Source organism: Zootoca vivipara, chromosome 15 (genome assembly GCF_963506605.1).
Source record: "Zootoca vivipara chromosome 15, rZooViv1.1, whole genome shotgun sequence".
NCBI lineage: Eukaryota > Metazoa > Chordata > Lepidosauria > Squamata > Lacertidae > Zootoca > Zootoca vivipara.
Genome location: NC_083290.1, coordinates 16,311,906 through 16,330,423, shown reverse-complemented (window position 1 = coordinate 16,330,423; position 18,518 = coordinate 16,311,906). Strand labels below are relative to the sequence as shown.

The window sequence follows — 18,518 nt, the reverse complement described above, 5'->3', positions numbered from 1 at the left end:
CACTTTGGAACTCCCTGCCTCATGATATCAGGCAGCTGCCTTCACTGTAATCTTTTCCATGCCTGCTAAAAACATTTTTATTTAGGCAAGCCTGCCCAGATATGTAGAATATTGATGTGTGTTGATTTATTTATGGATTACATCCCTATCGCACCTTTTTTCTCCAAGGAGCTCATGATGGTATTCATAGCTCATGGCCAAGTGGGGATTTGAACCCTGGTCTCTTGGGTCCTAGCCCATCACTCTAACCACAACACCACACTGGTGCTTTTTAGGAAAGAGAAAAGCTGGTGATGTGCTGGTTCCTCTCTCTTCTCTTTTGCCTACAGCCTACATTGGCAATGCAGACATGATCCAACCAGACCTGGCGCCGCTGCAGCCGACCCTCGACGATTTCATGGAGATATCTGGTAGGAGCCAGCTTTGTTTTTAAGGTCAGAAAATAATGCAATGAGTGGTGGTGGGGACGACACCTTTATGGGGGAAGGGTAAAAGGTAAATTGGAGCGACTTTGGGGGGCACTGGTTGCTTCCACTCTGGGACCCCTTGAGCACTTCTAAGGTTGCATTTCTGCGGTTATTTGAAAGCGGGATTAAAACAGAGGGCAGCTGTGAAGCCACTACTAGACACTGGGCCCCTGAGCAGTGCAAGACTGACACACTTCTTTTTAGTTTAGAGAAAAGGTGAATTAGAGGTGGCATGATGGAAGTATTTAAAATGACGCCTGGCCCACGGAGAAGGTGGAGAGAGGAAAATTTGCCTCCTTCTCTTGTAACGCTAGAACTCATGGACATTCCATGAAGCTGAATGTTGGAAGGTTCGGGATGGATAAAACAAAAGAAGATTAAACTAATCCATGGAGGAGAGGGCTATTGGTGGCTATGAGCCATGACGGAAACTGCAGGAGGGGAGAATGCTGCTCTTGCAGGGTTCCCATTGGGACTTCTGGTTGGCCACTGTGATAAGAGGATGCTGGGCTAGATGGGCCATTGGCCTGATCCAGCAGGCTCCTCTCATGTTCGTAGGTCTGTTGTTTGAGGCTGAGTTGTGGGTTGTATCCAGGACTATTTTTCTAGAAAAAGAGGTGCCGGAACTCACCATGATCGCCTCCCTTGTTCTCTTACAATGGCCATGGCGCCCACCTGAGAGGTGCCGGAAGTGAGTTCTGGTGAGTTCCAGCTTGAAAAAAGAAAGCCCTGGTTGCAACATTAGGAGTTAGCATCAAAAACAGGAGTCTCTGCAATACCTGGATCAAACTTCAGGTCTGTCCTATACTATTTTTAGTTTTAGGCATGGTCAGTGTTATGTACTGAGCTGAATCCTAGAACAATAGGATTCAGAATCAGCGGGAGCTACCCAATCCAACGCCAGGTGGAAGTGAATCCGCAACCTGATTGGCCTGCTGGAGCAGCCAATCAGGCGGCTGGCAGAAGTGAATCTGCTACCTGATTGGCCTGTAGGAGCAGCCAATCAGGCTGCAGCCAAAAGTCAATCCACAATATAATTGGCCCACAGGTGTAGCCCTGAAGTAGCCAATCACGCAAGGCCCATTGTGTAAATAATGTATATAAGCAGATGGTTTTGGGAAAAGAGCCATTCGTCTTCTCTTCTCCTCCTTGATGACTATGAGCTGAATAAAGAGCATGAAATTCACTCTTGACTCCGAGTATATTTCACTGGCGACGAGGATGGGATCCTGCTGAGCTGACCGCCACCACGCACTGCACCGCAGCACCGCCACCTGCTGCACCGCTGCATCGCACCGTGCATCCAGGCTTCAGCTCCAGGACCCAAGGAACCCAGAATGGCAACCGACAGCAGCTTCTCGCCATTCAAACCAGCATCAGGAGACTGGGAAGGGTACGCCGCCCGTTTCAACTTCCTCCTGCAAGCGAAAGAAGTCACCAACGATGCCATGAAGAGGGCGACATTCTTCAGCGTCTGTGGAGAGGAGACGTTTGAAATCGCCCGGGCTCTCCTTGCACCTAGAGATGTCGCTACCGTCTCTTACAAAACAATAATGGAACGGCTGAAGGAGCACTTCTCACCACAGCCCTCGGTGGTAGCTTGCCGAAATGCCTTCTACGCAAAACGGCAAGCCCCGGGGGAAACCATAACTGGGTTTGTGACCTCCCTCCGCCAAGCCGCCCGGTTATGCAACTTCTCAGAATTGGAGAACATGCTTCGTGACCGCCTCGTCGGTGGCCTGAGGGACGAGATGTTGCAACGACGCCTCTACGCCAAAAAAGACCTCACGTTCCAGATTGCTCTGGAGGAAGCCCTGGCAACCGAAGCCGCCGAGAGGTCAACGCAAGAGGCACGACCGGCCCCGCCATCCCAACCGAGGGTCTACCACGAAGACCTCACCGACGAATCCGAATCTGACAGGGAGGAAGTACACCGAGTACAGCGGCGCACTCAAGCAGCACACACACCACAGCAGCCTCGACGAGAAGGAGGGAACTGTGCAAGCTGCGGGGAGAACCACGAGAGGAGGACCTGTCGTTTCCGCAACGCAGAGTGCAGGCAGTGCAGAAAATTGGGACACATCGCCCGGGTGTGTCGGGCTCGACTCACCCGTCGACAAGCATCAGATGACCGACCCAGGAGCCCCAGGTCACATGGCACCATGCACCAAGGCAACTCGACAGAGATCACGGACTACCAGGTATTCCAGTTGCCCCATCCCAGCACAGAGAAAATTTATATAGAGGTACAGATAGAGGGAGCCCCATGCCGCATGGAGCTGGACACGGGTTCAACTCTATCCATAATCTCGGCCCGAACATTAAGGGAACTGTGCCCTAATGGGGGTCCCAAACTAAGGCCGGCCCCATTCACCCTCCGGGACTTCCAGAAACGTAAGGTCCCTACTATGGGGGTGGGGACCTTCAGGGTGCAATATCGAGGGCGAAAGCAACAATTGGACTTGCTGGTAGTTAAGGGCCCCTACGTTAGCTTACTGGGACTGGCATGGTTTGGACCTCTGGGGCTAGCCGTTACCGGGGTGAACCGCACTAGCTTACAAGTGGACGTGGACGCCATATGCAAAGAGTTTCCAGGGGTTTTCGATGGGGCATTGGGACGATATACTGGACCCCCCATTGCCCTACAGCTAGACCCCGCTGTACGACCCATCAGGCACAAGGCCCGCCGGGTCCCGTTTGCCCTGAAACCCCGCATAGACGAGGAATTGGACCGGCTCGTGGAGCAAGGAGTGCTGGAGCCGGTGCCCAACGCCCCCTGGGAAACTCCAATTGTCACACCCGTCAAGCCTAACGGTTCGGTCCGCATCTGTGCAGACTACAAATGCACCATAAACAAGGCTCTCACGGCCCATGCATACCCAGTGCCAGTGGTCAGCCATGTCCTCGCCACCCTGGCTGGGTCAAAAATCTTTGGCAAACTGGACTTGGCCCAAGCGTATCAACAGTTGCCTGTGGACGAAGCCACAGCAGAGGCTCAGACGATTGTGACGCACAGAGGGGCATTCAGAGTAAAGCGGCTGCAATTTGGCGTTAGCGTGGCACCAGGCATATTCCAGAATCTAATGGACTCTCTCCTTAAAGGGATTCCTGGTGTCACCCCCTTCTTCGATGATGTACTGATCGCCGGGCCCACACCAGAGGAATTTGAGGACCGCCTCCGCTCCGTCCTGCACCGTTTCCAGACGGCGGGCCTCAAGGTGAAGCGGGAAAAGTGTTTACTGGGAGTGCCGCAGGTGGACTTTCTGGGATTTAAGGTGGACGCAGAAGGGGTCCATCCAACCGGTGACAAGGTACGGGCCATTTGTGAGGCCCCAGCGCCCAAGAGCAAGCCCGAACTTCAGTCATTCTTGGGACTATTGAACTTTTACCATGCCTTCCTTCCCCATAAGGCAGCGGTAGCGGAGCCCCTACACAGACTCCTAGATAAAAGGGCCCCTTGGGTGTGGGGCCAGCGACAAAGGGCCGCATTCCAGGCAGTCAAGGACTTGCTCGTCTCGAACTCGGTCTTGGCACACTTCGACGAGAGGCTGCCAGTGGTGCTGGCATGCGACGCCTCTCCCTATGGCATCGGCGCTGTCCTGGGACACCAACTCCCGGATGGAAGAGAGGTGCCGGTGGCATACTTCTCCCAGACGCTTGCTGCAGCCGAACGAAACTACTCACAGATTGACAAGGAGGGTCTGGCAATCGTGAAGGGCGTAAAAAAATTCCATGATTTCTTGTACGGGCGGCCCTTTACCATAGTGACTGACCACAAGCCGTTGCTTGGCCTGTTTGCCCCTGAGAAGCAGACCCCCCAAGTGTTGTCTCCACGTGTCCTCAGGTGGTCAATTTTCCTTGCCGGCTACCAGTATGCACTAATCCACCGCCCTGGGAAGGCGATGGGCCACGCAGACGCCCTCAGCAGGCTACCACTACCAGAAACAGGCCCCGACCCAGCGCCTGCGCAAGAGGTTATGACCCTGGAGCTGCTTCCCGACCGACCCATTCAGGCACAAGAAGTTGCGCACCATTCCACAAAAGATAGGGTCATCTCCCGGGTCCTGGACTGGGTGTGGCGAGGATGGCCCAGCAGCAGCCCCGGGCCAGAATTCGCTGGCTACACAAACCGCAAACATGAACTGTCGGCCCACAAGGGGTGCCTGTTATGGGGAAGCAGGGTTGTTGTTCCCCAGCCCCTCCGCAAAAGGGTCCTCACAGCCCTACACGAGACACACCCAGGGGTAGTGAGGATGAAGGCCCTTGCCAGGAGTTATGTGTGGTGGCCGGGGATTGACAGAGAGATAGAGGCCTGGGTCCAACACTGCCAGACCTGCCAAGAATCCCGCCCGGATCCCCCAAGGGCCCCAGTCCAGCCCTGGGAGTCCGCCCGACATCCATGGTCACGCTTGCACGTGGACTTCGCTGGCCCCTTCCAGGGAAAAACATTCTTCATAGTGGTGGATTCCTACACCAAATGGCTGGAGGTCGCACTGGTACCATCCACTTCTACGGCGGCAGCCATCCGGGTACTACGTAAGCTGTTTGCGACCCACGGGCTCCCTGACACCCTCGTCTCGGACAATGGAACCGCATTCACGTCAGAGGAGTTCCAGACCTTCACAGCGCAGAACGCCATCCGCCACATCCGCTCAGCACCATTCCACCCTGCCACCAATGGCCAAGCGGAGCGCATGGTGCGGACCACCAAGGACAGCCTCCGCCGCATGACACAAGGGGACTGGGAATACCGCCTTGCCGCATTTCTTCTAGCACAGCACAGCACCCCAAGCACAACGACGGGCCGGAGCCCAGCTGAATTACTAATGGGCCGGCGCCTTGCAACTAGACTGGACCGACTTCACCCCGACAGAGCTCAGGATGAGGTAGTGGTGGGGAAAGGCAGGAACCCCCGGACATTTGTGGCCCAGGACCCAGTGTATGCAAAGAATTTTGGGGCAGGCCCAGCATGGGTACCCGCCACAGTCACCAAGGTGACCGGTCCCGTGTCGTACGAGGTACTAACGGAAGGGGGGCAATGTTGGCGCCGCCACTGCGACCAGATACGGCGACGATTCCCAGGAGGAACCCGGGAGGAGAGCGGGACAGAGGGGTCCCAAGGGGACAGCAGGGCAGTGAGGCCTGTAGAGCGAGAGGGGTGGGCAGAGGAAGCAGAAGCAGTAGGCACAGAGGGGCGCCCCGAGGCTGGAAGGACACCGGAACCAGAGCCACAACCTAGTGGTTCAGTGGCGCCAGACCAGACAGCCCCGGCACAGCCAGCAGCCTCGGAACACGAGCCAGAACCAGAACCCCTGACCAAGGAACACCCCAGGCCACAACGCACACGGAGGCGGCCAGCAGACCTTGGGGACTACGAATGCAACTTCCCGGGCAGGACTGGAACTTAGAGGGGAGGGGTGTTATGTACTGAGCTGAATCCTAGAACAATAGGATTCAGAATCAGCGGGAGCTACCCAATCCAACGCCAGGTGGAAGTGAATCCGCAACCTGATTGGCCTGCTGGAGCAGCCAATCAGGCGGCTGGCAGAAGTGAATCTGCTACCTGATTGGCCTGTAGGAGCAGCCAATCAGGCTGCAGCCAAAAGTCAATCCACAATATAATTGGCCCACAGGTGTAGCCCTGAAGTAGCCAATCACGCAAGGCCCATTGTGTAAATAATGTATATAAGCAGATGGTTTTGGGAAAAGAGCCATTCGTCTTCTCTTCTCCTCCTTGATGACTATGAGCTGAATAAAGAGCATGAAATTCACTCTTGACTCCGAGTATATTTCAGTCAGTCTGCATGCTACCGTAGTCAATTACACCAGTCAATTACATCAATATCATGATGTCATTACACAAAAATACTCAGCGAAAACACCTGAAAGCCTGCCTACTGCTCTGTTGGCCTCAACTCAAAAAAGGATGTTTTAGAGCTGGAAAGTGTTCAGAAAAGGGGCACCAAAATGATCAAGGGGATGGAGCAGCTTCCTTATGAGGAAAAGTTACAACATTTAGGGATTTTTTTGCAGAGAGAAGGCAAAAAAGGACTTCACAGTGTTATACAAAAAAAATTGGGGTTGGTTTGCCCTGACCCAGAAGCCAGGCTCTTTGGATGTTATCATGGCTGAGAATTAGCGATGAACCATGCATTAGTGCAGTGTTTTTCAACCTTTTTTGGGCAAAGGCACACTTGTTTCATGAAAAAAATCAGGAGGCACACCATCATTAGAAAATGTTTAAAAAATTAACTCTGTGCCTATATTGACTATATATAAAGTAATTCTCCCACGGCACACCAGGCAACATCTCGCGGCACACTAGTGTGCCGCGGAACAGTGGTTGAAAAACACTGCATTAGTGTCTCCTCAAATATTCTAGAAGGGTCCATTTCTGTTCTGAGGTGGGTTGTAGTGGAGGCACGAGTGGTTTCCCCCCCTCTCTCTTTCTTTTAATTTTTCTAACAGGAAACAGGCACCATTTTGCTATTTATTTAGAGTGGTTTCTAGCCCACACTTCATTAAAATAATTTCAGGGCATCTAAAAACAAACACAAAGCATAAAAAAGATTACCTGAAACCAAATAACCCCTCATCACGTACAACATACCAATGAGGACAGGTGGCTCAATTCTCAACCCATTTAGCCCGAAGCCTAGCGGAATAAAAATGTCTTTGAGTGGCTCCTAAAAGCCATCCGGGTCAGCGCCAGCTGTTTGTGGAGGGCATTCCACAAACGGAGAGCCCACACTGAGAATATCTCCGTACCGTATTTGATAACGAAATACATCATTCTGTATTCCCAAGGAATAACAGATACTGGTTTAGGGGCCATTGGGAGGGGCAAATTTTTCCTTCCTATAGTCATAGAAATGTAAGGCTGTTGTCACACAGCTCCGGTGCTGTGTCACAGTCCTGGATTTACATGAAGTCTGGGGGGGGGGAGAGCAAAAGAAAAGGCAGGTTTTTAAAAGGGTGGTTTTAAACAACAAGCAGAGGTTTGACTAAAGCAGGGATGGAGAAGCGTTGAGGAGCTCTGAGGAGTGTGTGTGTGTGTGTGTGTGTGTAAGCCAGACTGGCAGAGGGGGCAAAAATGGTCAATATATTGAATGAAAATAGAGTGCCTATGTCTTGCAGCAGTTCCCAAAATAGAGTTTGGGTTACAGGAATGTGAAACCACACTGGGGGCGAGACGAGAGAGGAAGGGAAACTTTTGACCCAAGAAAGGGGAAAGAGGGGGCAGCTGGGGCTGTCAAGTAATTCGGAGATGAGTGAATTTCAAAAGACAGCCGCCTTCCAGTTTGCTGGCTTGTTTGAGAAGTTCTGGTCGTTTATCAGGAAATGCATAGAAAACTGAATTTCTCCCTCACCTCTTAATGCTGGCAAGACCCCCCCCCCTTTCCAGCTGCCTTAATTTCCTTAGAGGCCCTCTGGTTAAAGCAAGGTGCTGAGATCCACTGGGCTTTGCAGGAAAGCTATGCAGCTTGGATTTCAGGGATCATAGCCCCCCCCCCCTGACAAGTATCCTTTCCTTCTTGGTCTTTTCTTCTTCCAGACCTGAAGTGCTGGACTCCTTGGCAAACTCCTGGAGTTCGGTTCGCATCCCCTCCAAAATTAGAGTTGATAAAGGTGCGGAAAAGTGTTTGGGACGTTTCAGTTTAGAGAAAACAAGAGTGAAGAGGTGAATTAAGAGGCCACATGATAGAAGTTACATACCCCCCCAACATGAAAACAGGGACATCCTATTTGATAATGATAATAATTTTATTATTTATACCCAGCCCATCAGACTAGGTTACCCCTGCCACTCTAGGTGGCTTCCAACAAAAAAACCCCACACAAAACATAATAAAGCATAATACATTTAAAAACTGCCTTCAGGTGTCTTCTAAGCATAGTTGCTTATCCCCTTGGTTCGGGGGTCGCATAACTTATGAAAATAGGGATGTCCTAAGGAAAAACGAGACATTCCAGGATCAAATAAAAAACCGGGACAGCTTCTGTAAATCCGGGACTGTCCCTGGAAAATAGGGACACTAGGAGGATCTGAAGGTTATAAAATTATGCATGGCATAGAGAAAGTGGATAGAGATATTTTTTCCCTGCCTCTCTCCTAACACTAGAATTTGTGGACAAGCCATGAAGCTGAAGGATGGAAGATTCAGGACAGATAGGAAAAAGTTGTTTCCCCATGCAGATCAGAGCTAAACAATGCAACGCGCTCTCGCAGGAGGCAGTGACGGCTGCTAACTTAGATGGCTTTAAAAGATAATTGGAGAAGAGGGCTATCAATAGCCATTTTTGTTTATACTGGTCAGAGGCTGTCATGCTCCTGAATGCCAGATGCTGGAAGCGGAAGGAGGGGAGAAGGCTCTTGCGCTCGAATCCTGCTTGCTCATTTCCCACAGGCACCTGGTTGGCCATTGTGAGAACAGGATGCTGGACTAGACGGGCCACTGGCCTGATCCAGCAGGTCTCTTCTCGCGTTCTTATGGAAGGCTGAAAATGCTTCCATCCTGCCTCCAGATGCTCTGGGAGGCTGGGTGGGTGGAGGGAAGTCCAAGCAAGGCATTTGGGCCAGCCCCACGGAGGGCTGTTGCAATGGGCTTGGGGGTAAGGTCACCACCTCTGTCCCCAGCCAGCCAGAGGCTTCCTGGGCTCCTGCCTGTCAATCAAAGGGCAGAGTGAATGAGGAACCGAGGCTGGAGAAGGAACCTGAGCCATATGTAGAAGTCCCCATGGCAGGTCCGTGGCAGACCACCCTAGGGATGGTAACCGACCGCGGGTGGACCCCTTCTGCAGGTAGGAGACTGGGGTGGGGGGGCAGGGGGTAGGGTGTGGGGTGTGTGAGGGTGGGGAGCTGCCTAATCTTGCTTGCAGCCAGCCCCCTGCTCTCTGGGCAACCTCCCTCACTGAATCGCAGAGGGGCTGGCAGTGGGAATCAGAGAAAGGTAGAGTTGGAAAGGACCCCCAAGGGCCATTTAGTCCAACCCCCTGCAATGCAAGAATCACAGCTCAAGAATCCCTGACCGATCGCCACCCAGCCTCTGCTTAAAAATCTCCAGTGAAGGAGCGTTCCACCGTTAGATAGCTCTTATTGACAGAAAGCTCTTCCTTATGTTTAGCTGGAATCTCCTGGCCACTTGAATCCATTGGTTTGGGTCCTCCTGGCAAAGGCCTGACTGAGAGACTTTGCTGCTGGCTAAAAGGCAGGATGGGCCCTGCCCACACCACCGTTGCCCAGCATCTCTTGCCGGAGCCACCTGCTCCATTTTACCTAATGGTACGGTCGGCTCCAGCTCTGCTCCTTGAAAAGCATTCTCTCCTGGTTGTTGCCCAGGAGGCCGCTGTGAAAGGCTCAGGAGGTGAGGGCAGTTGGAAAGCCGGCCACACTTTCTGAGAGTTGTGACCCTCCCAGCATGCTTTGTGGGGATCAAAGCTTTGGGGTGGGGGTGTTGTCAGGTACCTGCTTCTCTTGTCTGTGTTTCATTTCCGTTGAGTTTTGTCTGATTTGGGGGTATATTCTGATTGCTGTAAAATGGGCGCATGTGTGTGTTTGGTACCCACAACAGTCTCTTAGATTACCAGATATGCTCCAGGTCCAAGGAGCTTTGGGGGTCATCGCTCCAGATGCTACTGGAGTCCAACACCCATCATCTCTAACCACTAGCCATACTGGCCCCGTTGGGGGGGTCTCCCCACAAAATCTAGAGGGCCACAGGTGCCAACCAGAGCTGTACTTAAGGCTTGCCAAGCTCTTCTGCGTATACCTGGCAGTCACCTGATCTCCACTTTGTGGGTCTGGTAGAATTTCTTGGTGAATATGCTAACGTCACATTTTATTCCTTATTTGTTGCATGTCAGGGACATTTTAGTTTCGAGAAAAGGCACATGTTTGTTTACTGCATTTACTTACTGCATTTCTATCCCACCTTTTTCTCCAAGGAGTTCAAGGTGGTGGGCATTATTCTCAAGCTCAGTTAATCCCCACAACAATCTTGTGAGGTAGGTTAGGCTGAGAAAAGACAGCAACAGCGGGGATTTTGACCCTGAACTCCCAGGTCCTAGTCCAACACTCTAACCACTGCACTGCACTGCGACATGATAGAAGTTTATAAAATTATGCATGTCATGGAGATAGGAGTAAAGTTTTCCTTCCTCTCTCCTCCTGGATATCCATTGAAGTTGAGCATTGGGAGATTCAGGACAGAGAATAGAAAATCCTTCTTCATTCGGTGCAGAGTTAAACTATGGAACTCCCTCCCACAGGAGGCAGTGATGGCTACCAACTTGGACGGCTTTAAAAGAGGATTTGGACAAATTCATGGAGGAGGAGAGGGCTATTGAAGGCTAGTATCCGTGCTGGCTATGCTCTGCCTTCACGGTCAGGAGCAGCATTGCCTCTGAATACGAGGGTTCCCTTTTGCTCGAATCCTGCTTCCCACTGAGACGTCTGGTCAGCCACTATAAGAACAGGACACTGGATAGGCCATTGGCCTGATTCAGCAAGCTCTCTTCAGATTCTTAACATAAGAATTCCAGCTAAAATCAGGAGGCTTTCACCTGGTGCCAAAAAGATTGTAACGTTGGCATAACACATGTGGTTTTGAGGAGGGGGCGCATTCCAGAGTTGGGGTGCTACCACAAATTGTGAGTTGCCCTGATTCTGTGCCAGTTGCCAGTTGCCTCCCTCTCGGTGTTAATATAACCTGGTGACGATTTTGCATTCCTGCTTTTTACAAATCGGGGTAGGGCAGGGCCTTCTGTGGCTTAATCTTAACATGTGCATCCCCCACCGCACACGTTTTATAAAGCCAAGAGGTTGCTTTATTCTCTCTTTTAACATCTTGGCTGATGCAAGAACAGGATTCAAACTCGTGATCTGAATGGAAACTTGAGAGGCGGCTGCTTGAGCTGTAATTTGGGGCATGGTGCAATCCTGCTTGGAAGTTGCAGCGCCATGAAATCTCTGCTCTTTCCATGATAGACCAAGTTCTCTCGTTTTGCTTATTTATATGTGGCATGGGACTAAAGAATAAGGCAGAGCCTTTGCTTATTATTTAGTCAATCCATTATTTTCTTAGTCACCTACTATTAGAATTAGTCTTGTGGTGACTTACAAGAGTATTTTAAAATACTGCTGCATGCCACACCAATTTCTGGTGTTTTTTTGTTTTGGCTCCAGGGCACACCAATTTTTGGCCACACCAATTTCTGAGTGCTGAGAGAATCCAGCTGCTTACATAGGCTTGGTTTCGTTGGAATGAAGGTCAGAGGAGACTCTGGCGTCTTTAGGATACAGTCATACCTCAGGTTACGAACACCTCGGGTTACAAACTCCGCAAACCCGGAAGTATTTTCGCATGCGCAAAGCGCGAAAATTACAGAAATTGCACTTTGCGCATGCGCAAAATGGCGCTTCGGGTTACAACCATTTTGGGTTACGAACTGCGTCCCGGAACGGATCGTGTTCATAACCCGAGGTACCACTGTATATGGTTTTATTTGCACATCTGTACATCCTGAGCACAGGATGGAGGAGCTCACAGCATCATCACCCCAACAGATCTTGCTTCTCCATTAGTCACAGCTTTAGATCCAGCACAGAGCAAGCAGGTCTCTGTGTCTCCAGCTCCCAGCCTGTTTCTAGCTCAGCTCTCGCACATCTTACTAGCTATTGCTCTCCTACCTAGCAACTAGGTGAGGGAGTGAAGGAAAGGCCCACCCATTCACCTGCAGGACCCCATCACTTAGTGGTAGCTCTTGCAACAGAGCTCATTCTTTTGGGATGCTGATGGGGGCACTGAAGAGGCCAGCCAAGGTCACTGTCATCCCGAGGAACCAGTTCAGCAATCTCCTCTGCTAGATTCTAACCCTCACTGGGTCCAGGACCCCAAGAATTGAGAGGGACGCAGACTGACCCTCCCCAAACCCATACCAGTGCATATTACTTACATTCTGTCTCATAGAATCATAGAGTTGGAAGAGACCACAAGGGCCATCCAGTCCAACCCCCTGCCAAGCAGGAAACACCATCAAAGCATTCTTGACATATGCCTGTCAAGCCTCTGCTTAAAGACCTCCAAAGAAGGAGACTCCACCACACTCCTTGGTAGCAAATTCCACTGTCGAACAGCTCTTACTGTCAGGAAGTTCTTCCTAATGTTTAGGTGGAATCTTCTTTCTTGTAGTTTGAATCCATTGCTCCGTGTCCGCTTCTCTGGAGCAGCAGAAAATAACCTTTCTCCCTCCTCTATATGACATCCGTTTATATATTTGAACATGGCTATCATATCACCCTTTAACCTTCTCTTCTCCAGGCTAAACATACCCAGTCTCTCCCGGGGCGCATGAGCTAAAATCAATAGCAAAGTCCTCTGCAGGTTTGGCCTGTATTTATTGTTTCTTTATTACGTTTATATCCCATCTTTTGTCCTTCCAAGGACCTGGAAGTGGCATACATAGTTCTCCCATTTAATCCCCACAACAACCCTGTGAGGTAGGTTGGGCTGAGAGGCAGTGATTGGCCCCCAAGTTTCATTGCTGAGTGGGGATTTGACCCCTGGCCTCCCAGATCTTAGTCCAAGATTCCCAGCTGTTATTATTATTTTTTAAAGAGAATTTCCCCCCTAGTGTTGGTAGTATGTGAGAGAAGAGGCAAAATGTCCATGCACGGTTCTTTCTGGAGGAGAAAGCAGCCTGCTCTCAGCTTTCATTTTCCCTTTCCCTTTCAATCCCCACTGGGGGGTGGGAGGGAATCGCAAAATGCGAACCTACCTTGCAGGGCTGTTGTGCAAGGAAGCAATCGGCAGAAACGAGAGAGTGTGGTGGTTTATTTATGTGTGCTACTACAGCTGTTTGATAAAAGGCAAATGCTGACGATCTGGTGTTTACATGCAAAGGGGAAGTTGCAGTGGAAAGGAAGAGAGAAGTTATATATGTGGATATTTTGGTGTAAGGGGGGGTGGAGGAGGAAGCCGCATAGGCGGTGTTGTGTTTGCATGAAGCAATGAGGGCTGTAGTAAATGTGCTGGAGGGGAGGTGTGTTGTGTGTGTGGGGGGGGGGCTTTTTGATGGGGTGGCAAAAAGGGGAAATGACTTGGCCCAGGATGCCTGAGTGTGTGTTTAGGAGGGCATATTGTATGTTATGGAGGGGAGTTATTTTTGGAGGGGCTGGGAGCAGGAACAGACAAATCAGTCAATTTCGCTTTCTCTCATTTTCCCAGTCTTGGGTTCACCTCACCGCATTTCCGCGGCACTTTGCATTTGCCTTTGTACCCGGGCACGGGGGGACTGACTCCACTGCCCGCTTAAAGGCAAATCAGCTGCCACATTCATAGAATCATAGAACTGTAGAGTCGAAAGGGACCTTGAGGCTCATCTAGTCCACCCCCCCTGCAATACAGAAAGCTTAGTGATGCCGTCCTCCGTTCCCTTTGTCTCCCTTTGGTAGGCCACCTAACATTGGCTTGCAACCTTTGCTGCAGGCCTGTGCTAGGAGGCCCGGCCTGCAGGGAACTGTGCAAAGGACTGTGTCAGTAAATCAGTCAAGTTCCTACACTTTAGAACTCACTGCTTATTAATATCACGCAAGCACCTTCACAAGACTCGTTCTGGTGCCTGTGAGGAAAAAAAAACCACATTATTTTTCCAGACAAGCTTACGCAGGTGTTTAGAAAGTTGATGCAAGCCTTAGTTTTTAGTCTATTGCAGGCATCCCCAAACTGTGGCTCTCCAGATGTTTTGGCCTACAACTCCCATGATCCCTAGCTAACAGGACCAGTGGTCAGGGAAGATGGGAATTGTAGTCCAAAACATCTGGAGGGCCGAAGTTTGGGGATGCCTGGTCTATTGTTATTTCAACTTTTTGAAAGCCCTAAATTACCATCGCCCATTTTTCTTAGGGATAATATTATAGTTTTTTTCCTTTTGGTTAACCGTTTTGAGATTTTAAAATTCTCTTTTTTTCACAATCAAGCAGTGCGTAAATTTTGTGAAATAGATACAGGACAAAATAAGGGGCAATTAGTTTTTACTTGTGCAGGTGCAACCAATTGTTGGAAAGTGGCTAAAACTCCCAAAATGGTTTTTAAATGGGTGACTTTGCGTTTAAAGGTCAGGACTTGAAATGGGTCAAGGAGCCCAAGCAAAGGCAGTGGAAAAAACCGCCACCGAGGGGTTGATGTGGGGTTGCGGTTTGCAAATTTTCCTCTTCGGAATGAGGAAGAAAACAAGCCCGTGTTGGATGTGTATCCCTTCGCAGGAGCCCTGAAAGTGCCGCCGCAGCAGTTTGGGGGTCGTCTGACTCTGAGGAAGCGAGAGGGTTGCAGGGGCAGGAAGGGAGAGGGGGGGCACAGCAGGGTCACGGGGCTCAGATTCGGGAAGGCCACGGGATGTGGTTAGCCACAGGCTGCACGCAAGGCGAGCGCAAGAGGGCAGGGATGGAGACCCGGGAGGGTTAAGCCACACCCACCCACCGAGGGGCTTGAACATTTCCAAGCTGACTCATGCACACCTATCTTTTTTTAAATGTCTTTAAAAAGAATATATTTTTTATTATTTTATGTTTGAGAGGGGGATAAAAACTCTCATATCCACTTTCTCTCTTTTTAAAAAAATTTTGTATTAAAAATAAACTTTATTACATAATACAACAATTATCACAATTATGATAATAATTGTCATATCCACTTTCTTCCAAACTTCCACCATAAGGGGCAATGCTATTTCTCTAAATTGAAAAGTCCTGAATGCCGCAACCTTGCTCCACCCCCCGTGACGATTTTAGTGGCCCTTTCCTGAAGTTTTTTCCCCAGCTCTACAATATCAATTTTTTTGAGGGGAGGGGAGCAGAACCATCCGCAGTATTTCAAATGCAGTTGCACTATACTGGCAGTTTCAATTATTTTCCTATTTCTCCAAGATAGGCTCATTCTTGCAAACAACTTTCCCTAATGCATTTTGCATGCATTACTTCAATGAAGGTTTAAGCACTTTTGAGCATGCTTTCCCCTAATTTACACTTTTAAAGCATTTTTCAAAAAAAAATGTTGGTTGGAGAACTGCATCGCAGAATTCAAAGGTGTGTGCACATTTCAAAAGGCAGCTGGTTCAGAAAGTACAAATTAGGTCCCTTTGTGCTAGGATGTGACCTGAACTCATGGCCTCCCCATCACTAGCTGGGGAAGGATATAGCTCAATTCATACCCCCGCCCCAACAAAGCCAAACTGCCTCCCATCACTCAGTGGCACAGAGCACCTGCTTCGCACACAGAAGAAGACCCCTATGACCACATCTGGAATTAATGTGTGCAGTTCTGGTTGCCTCACCTCAAAAAGCACACTGCAGAGTTGGAAAATATTAAGAAAAGGGTTTCCAGAATGATCATGAGGAAAGGTTGCAGCGTTTGGGAGTTTTTAGCTTAGAGCAGGCACGTCCAACAGGTAGATCGTGATCAACCGGTAGATCACTGGACGTCTGTGGTAGATCACTGGCTCCCCCCAAAGCAGCTCAACAACTTTAGTTCCCCTAAAAAAAAGCTCACATTTTCGCCCTGAATCCCCCCAAAACAGGGCTTTCCTCCTCCCTAAAAAGCTCAACAACTTCGACCTGAACCCCAAAAACCAGGGCTTTCCTTCATAGAAAAATTTCAACAACCTTGACCTGAACCCCAAAAAAAGGGGGAAGATCACTGCCAGTTTTTAACTCTGTGAGTAGATCGCCGTCTCTTGGGAGTTGGCCACCCCTGGCTTAGAGGAAAGGTGAGTAAGAGGACAACACAATAGAAGTTTATAAAATTATGCACGGCAGGGAGAAAGCAGAGAGAGAAAAGTTTTTCCCTCTAGAACTTAAGGACCAGCGATGAAGCTGAACGTTGGAAGATTCAGGGCGGATAGAAGAAAATACTTTCCCATGCAGAGCAGAGTTAAACTGTGGAACTCCCTGCCACAGGAGGCAATGTTAGCCCCCAAGCTAGCATTGAAAGAGGATTAGACAAATTCATGGAGGTGAGGGCTATTGATGGTTACTAGCCAGGATGGCTATGCTCTGCCTGCCCAGTTTGAGGCATCAGTGCTTCTGAGTACCAGTTGCTAGAATCCATAGGAGGGGAGAGGGCTCTTGTGCTCAGGTCCTGCTTGTGGGTTTCCCATTCAGGCATCTGGAGGACTACTGTGAGAACAGGAGGCTGGTCTAGATGGTCCATTGGCCTGAACCAGCAGGGATATTCTTACATTCTTATGTCAATCTCCTGAATCTCTCCTTCAAAGATCAAGTAGCATGTCCAACCATCTGGAGGCAGTGATTTCTGTCCCATACCATGTTAATCACAACCAGCACTGTTTCCATTCCACCGCAATTCAGCTTTTGCTAAAACCTATATTAATTCGTTTCCCTATCTGCAAGGGTTGCAATTAGCGTGATTAATTCCCATGGAACGGAGTTGTCACAAACAATGCAGAAAACAACATTACTGATTTACTTTACGTTTGTGCACTGGGGGAAAAAAACAACAATAGTGAATACTGCTTGTACGATATTGCATGGTTTCAGTTCCTGACCTCAGACAAATTTTCAGAATGCAGCGATTTTCGCTCCTCTTTGTGTTTCCAGGAGAATTCTCTGACCTTGCTAGCATAATAGCGTAATAGAATTGTAGAGTTAGAAGGGGCACAAACGATCATCAAGTCCAACCCCCTGCAAGTGACGGGAAAGCTCTTTCTCTCCCCAACACCTCTGTGGCTCTCTAGAGATGCAGCTGGACCCAACTCCCATCACCCATGAACACTGAATCTTGCAGGAGCTGACCCCTGACCTCTGCAGCCTCAGGCTCTCGTGCAAGGCAGAGGGCGATTGCATTGCATGTTTGGGGTGGTTCGACTTGCAAATGTGGCAACGCCGTGCCCCCCGCCCTGCTGCGGTCAGGGCTCCGGAAGGTGTAGGGTGCGGCTTGAGTGACCCGTGGGCGGACCTGACATGGGCTTGCCTGCCCATGCAGCAAAAATGCTCGTGTTTCACAACTGCAGACACTCTTACTGCTGCTTGAAACGACAGCCGCTCCAAACTGGTAGTTGGCTAGGTGAGAGAAGGAAGGCAGCATCGGTGGCAGCAGGAGGAGGTGGCCACCCTCGCAGGACTGGCGCAAGCAGGAGTACAGTTGCCCCCACCCAAAACTTTGGGATAAACCTGGGGTACCCTAAGGAAACTTCCTGGTTGTCCTTAATTTACACAAAATTCACCTGTTCCTTTACATGCAGCAAAAAGACTGGCAGGTTGGAGGGGGGGTGAATTAAGTCTCTGGTTTTCTTTCTTTGGAAGCCCCCCCCCCCATTCATTTAGTTGAGAGAGAGAAAATTGTGCATCTCATAAGAAGTAACGGGAAGAGCTCAAATGGCATTTTAAAAATATATGGCATGATTTTATTTCTCATATGAATATTGAGGCACATGATTGTTCAGCACGATTTGTATCTGCAAATATCCGGCTCATTTAAGACTATATAGAATCTTTATTCTCAGCAACGGTGAATCCTTTTATTTTTATAAATCTGTATTAATTGCAGGGGGAATCTTTGTATGAGTTAATCCATGCAAATACATGCAAATGCCATTTGTTGGAATTGGCACGGTTTCATCACGTTGCAAAATATGGCATGTTTGGTACAGCCATTTGCCTTGCCTGCTGTGACCTCTCTTTCTCATCCCCTGCCCAGATTTCTTTTCCAGCCCTCGACCGCTGCCAGCTCAGACTCAGTCCCTGAACTACCAGGACCAGCCCTGTTTTGCATCAGAGACCCTCTTTGGGACCACCGGCACCACCCTCCTCTCTAGCCCTGCAGACACCTTACTTTCCCCAGGCCCTGCCGCTTCTCCCGTCCTGCCCAGTCCTCGGCACCAGGTGCGAAAGCTCTGCTTGCCCTCAGTCTTACCAGCTGATGGCTCTGCCCTAGGCCCTGCCATTCTGCTCTTTTGTCCTACAATTCCTGCCCTGGTCAGAGGTTTAGCTTGAGCAGAAGTTCCTGGGTGATGAAGCTCTCTTGCTGATATGGGTTA

General features: G+C 49.9%; 2 protein-coding genes across 2 annotated transcripts in view; both read left to right on the top strand.

Annotated features, from left to right (window-relative positions):
• Nucleotides 1–18,518, top strand: part of MLXIPL (MLX interacting protein like) — a 50,431-nt gene that overhangs the window by 19,335 nt on the left and 12,578 nt on the right. The window contains exons 7-8 of the mRNA XM_035139401.2: nt 330–410; nt 18,179–18,363. Coding sequence (XP_034995292.2) covers nt 330–410; nt 18,179–18,363 — 266 coding nt within the window. The remainder of the gene's footprint in view (nt 1–329; nt 411–18,178; nt 18,364–18,518) is intronic.
• Nucleotides 409–3,638, top strand: LOC132593232 (uncharacterized). The gene is made up of 2 exons (XM_060283035.1): nt 409–2,668; nt 3,570–3,638. The coding sequence occupies exons 1-2, from the start codon at nt 1,805–1,807 to the stop codon at nt 3,606–3,608; spliced, it is 903 nt and encodes a 300-aa protein (XP_060139018.1). The 5' UTR covers nt 409–1,804; the 3' UTR covers nt 3,609–3,638.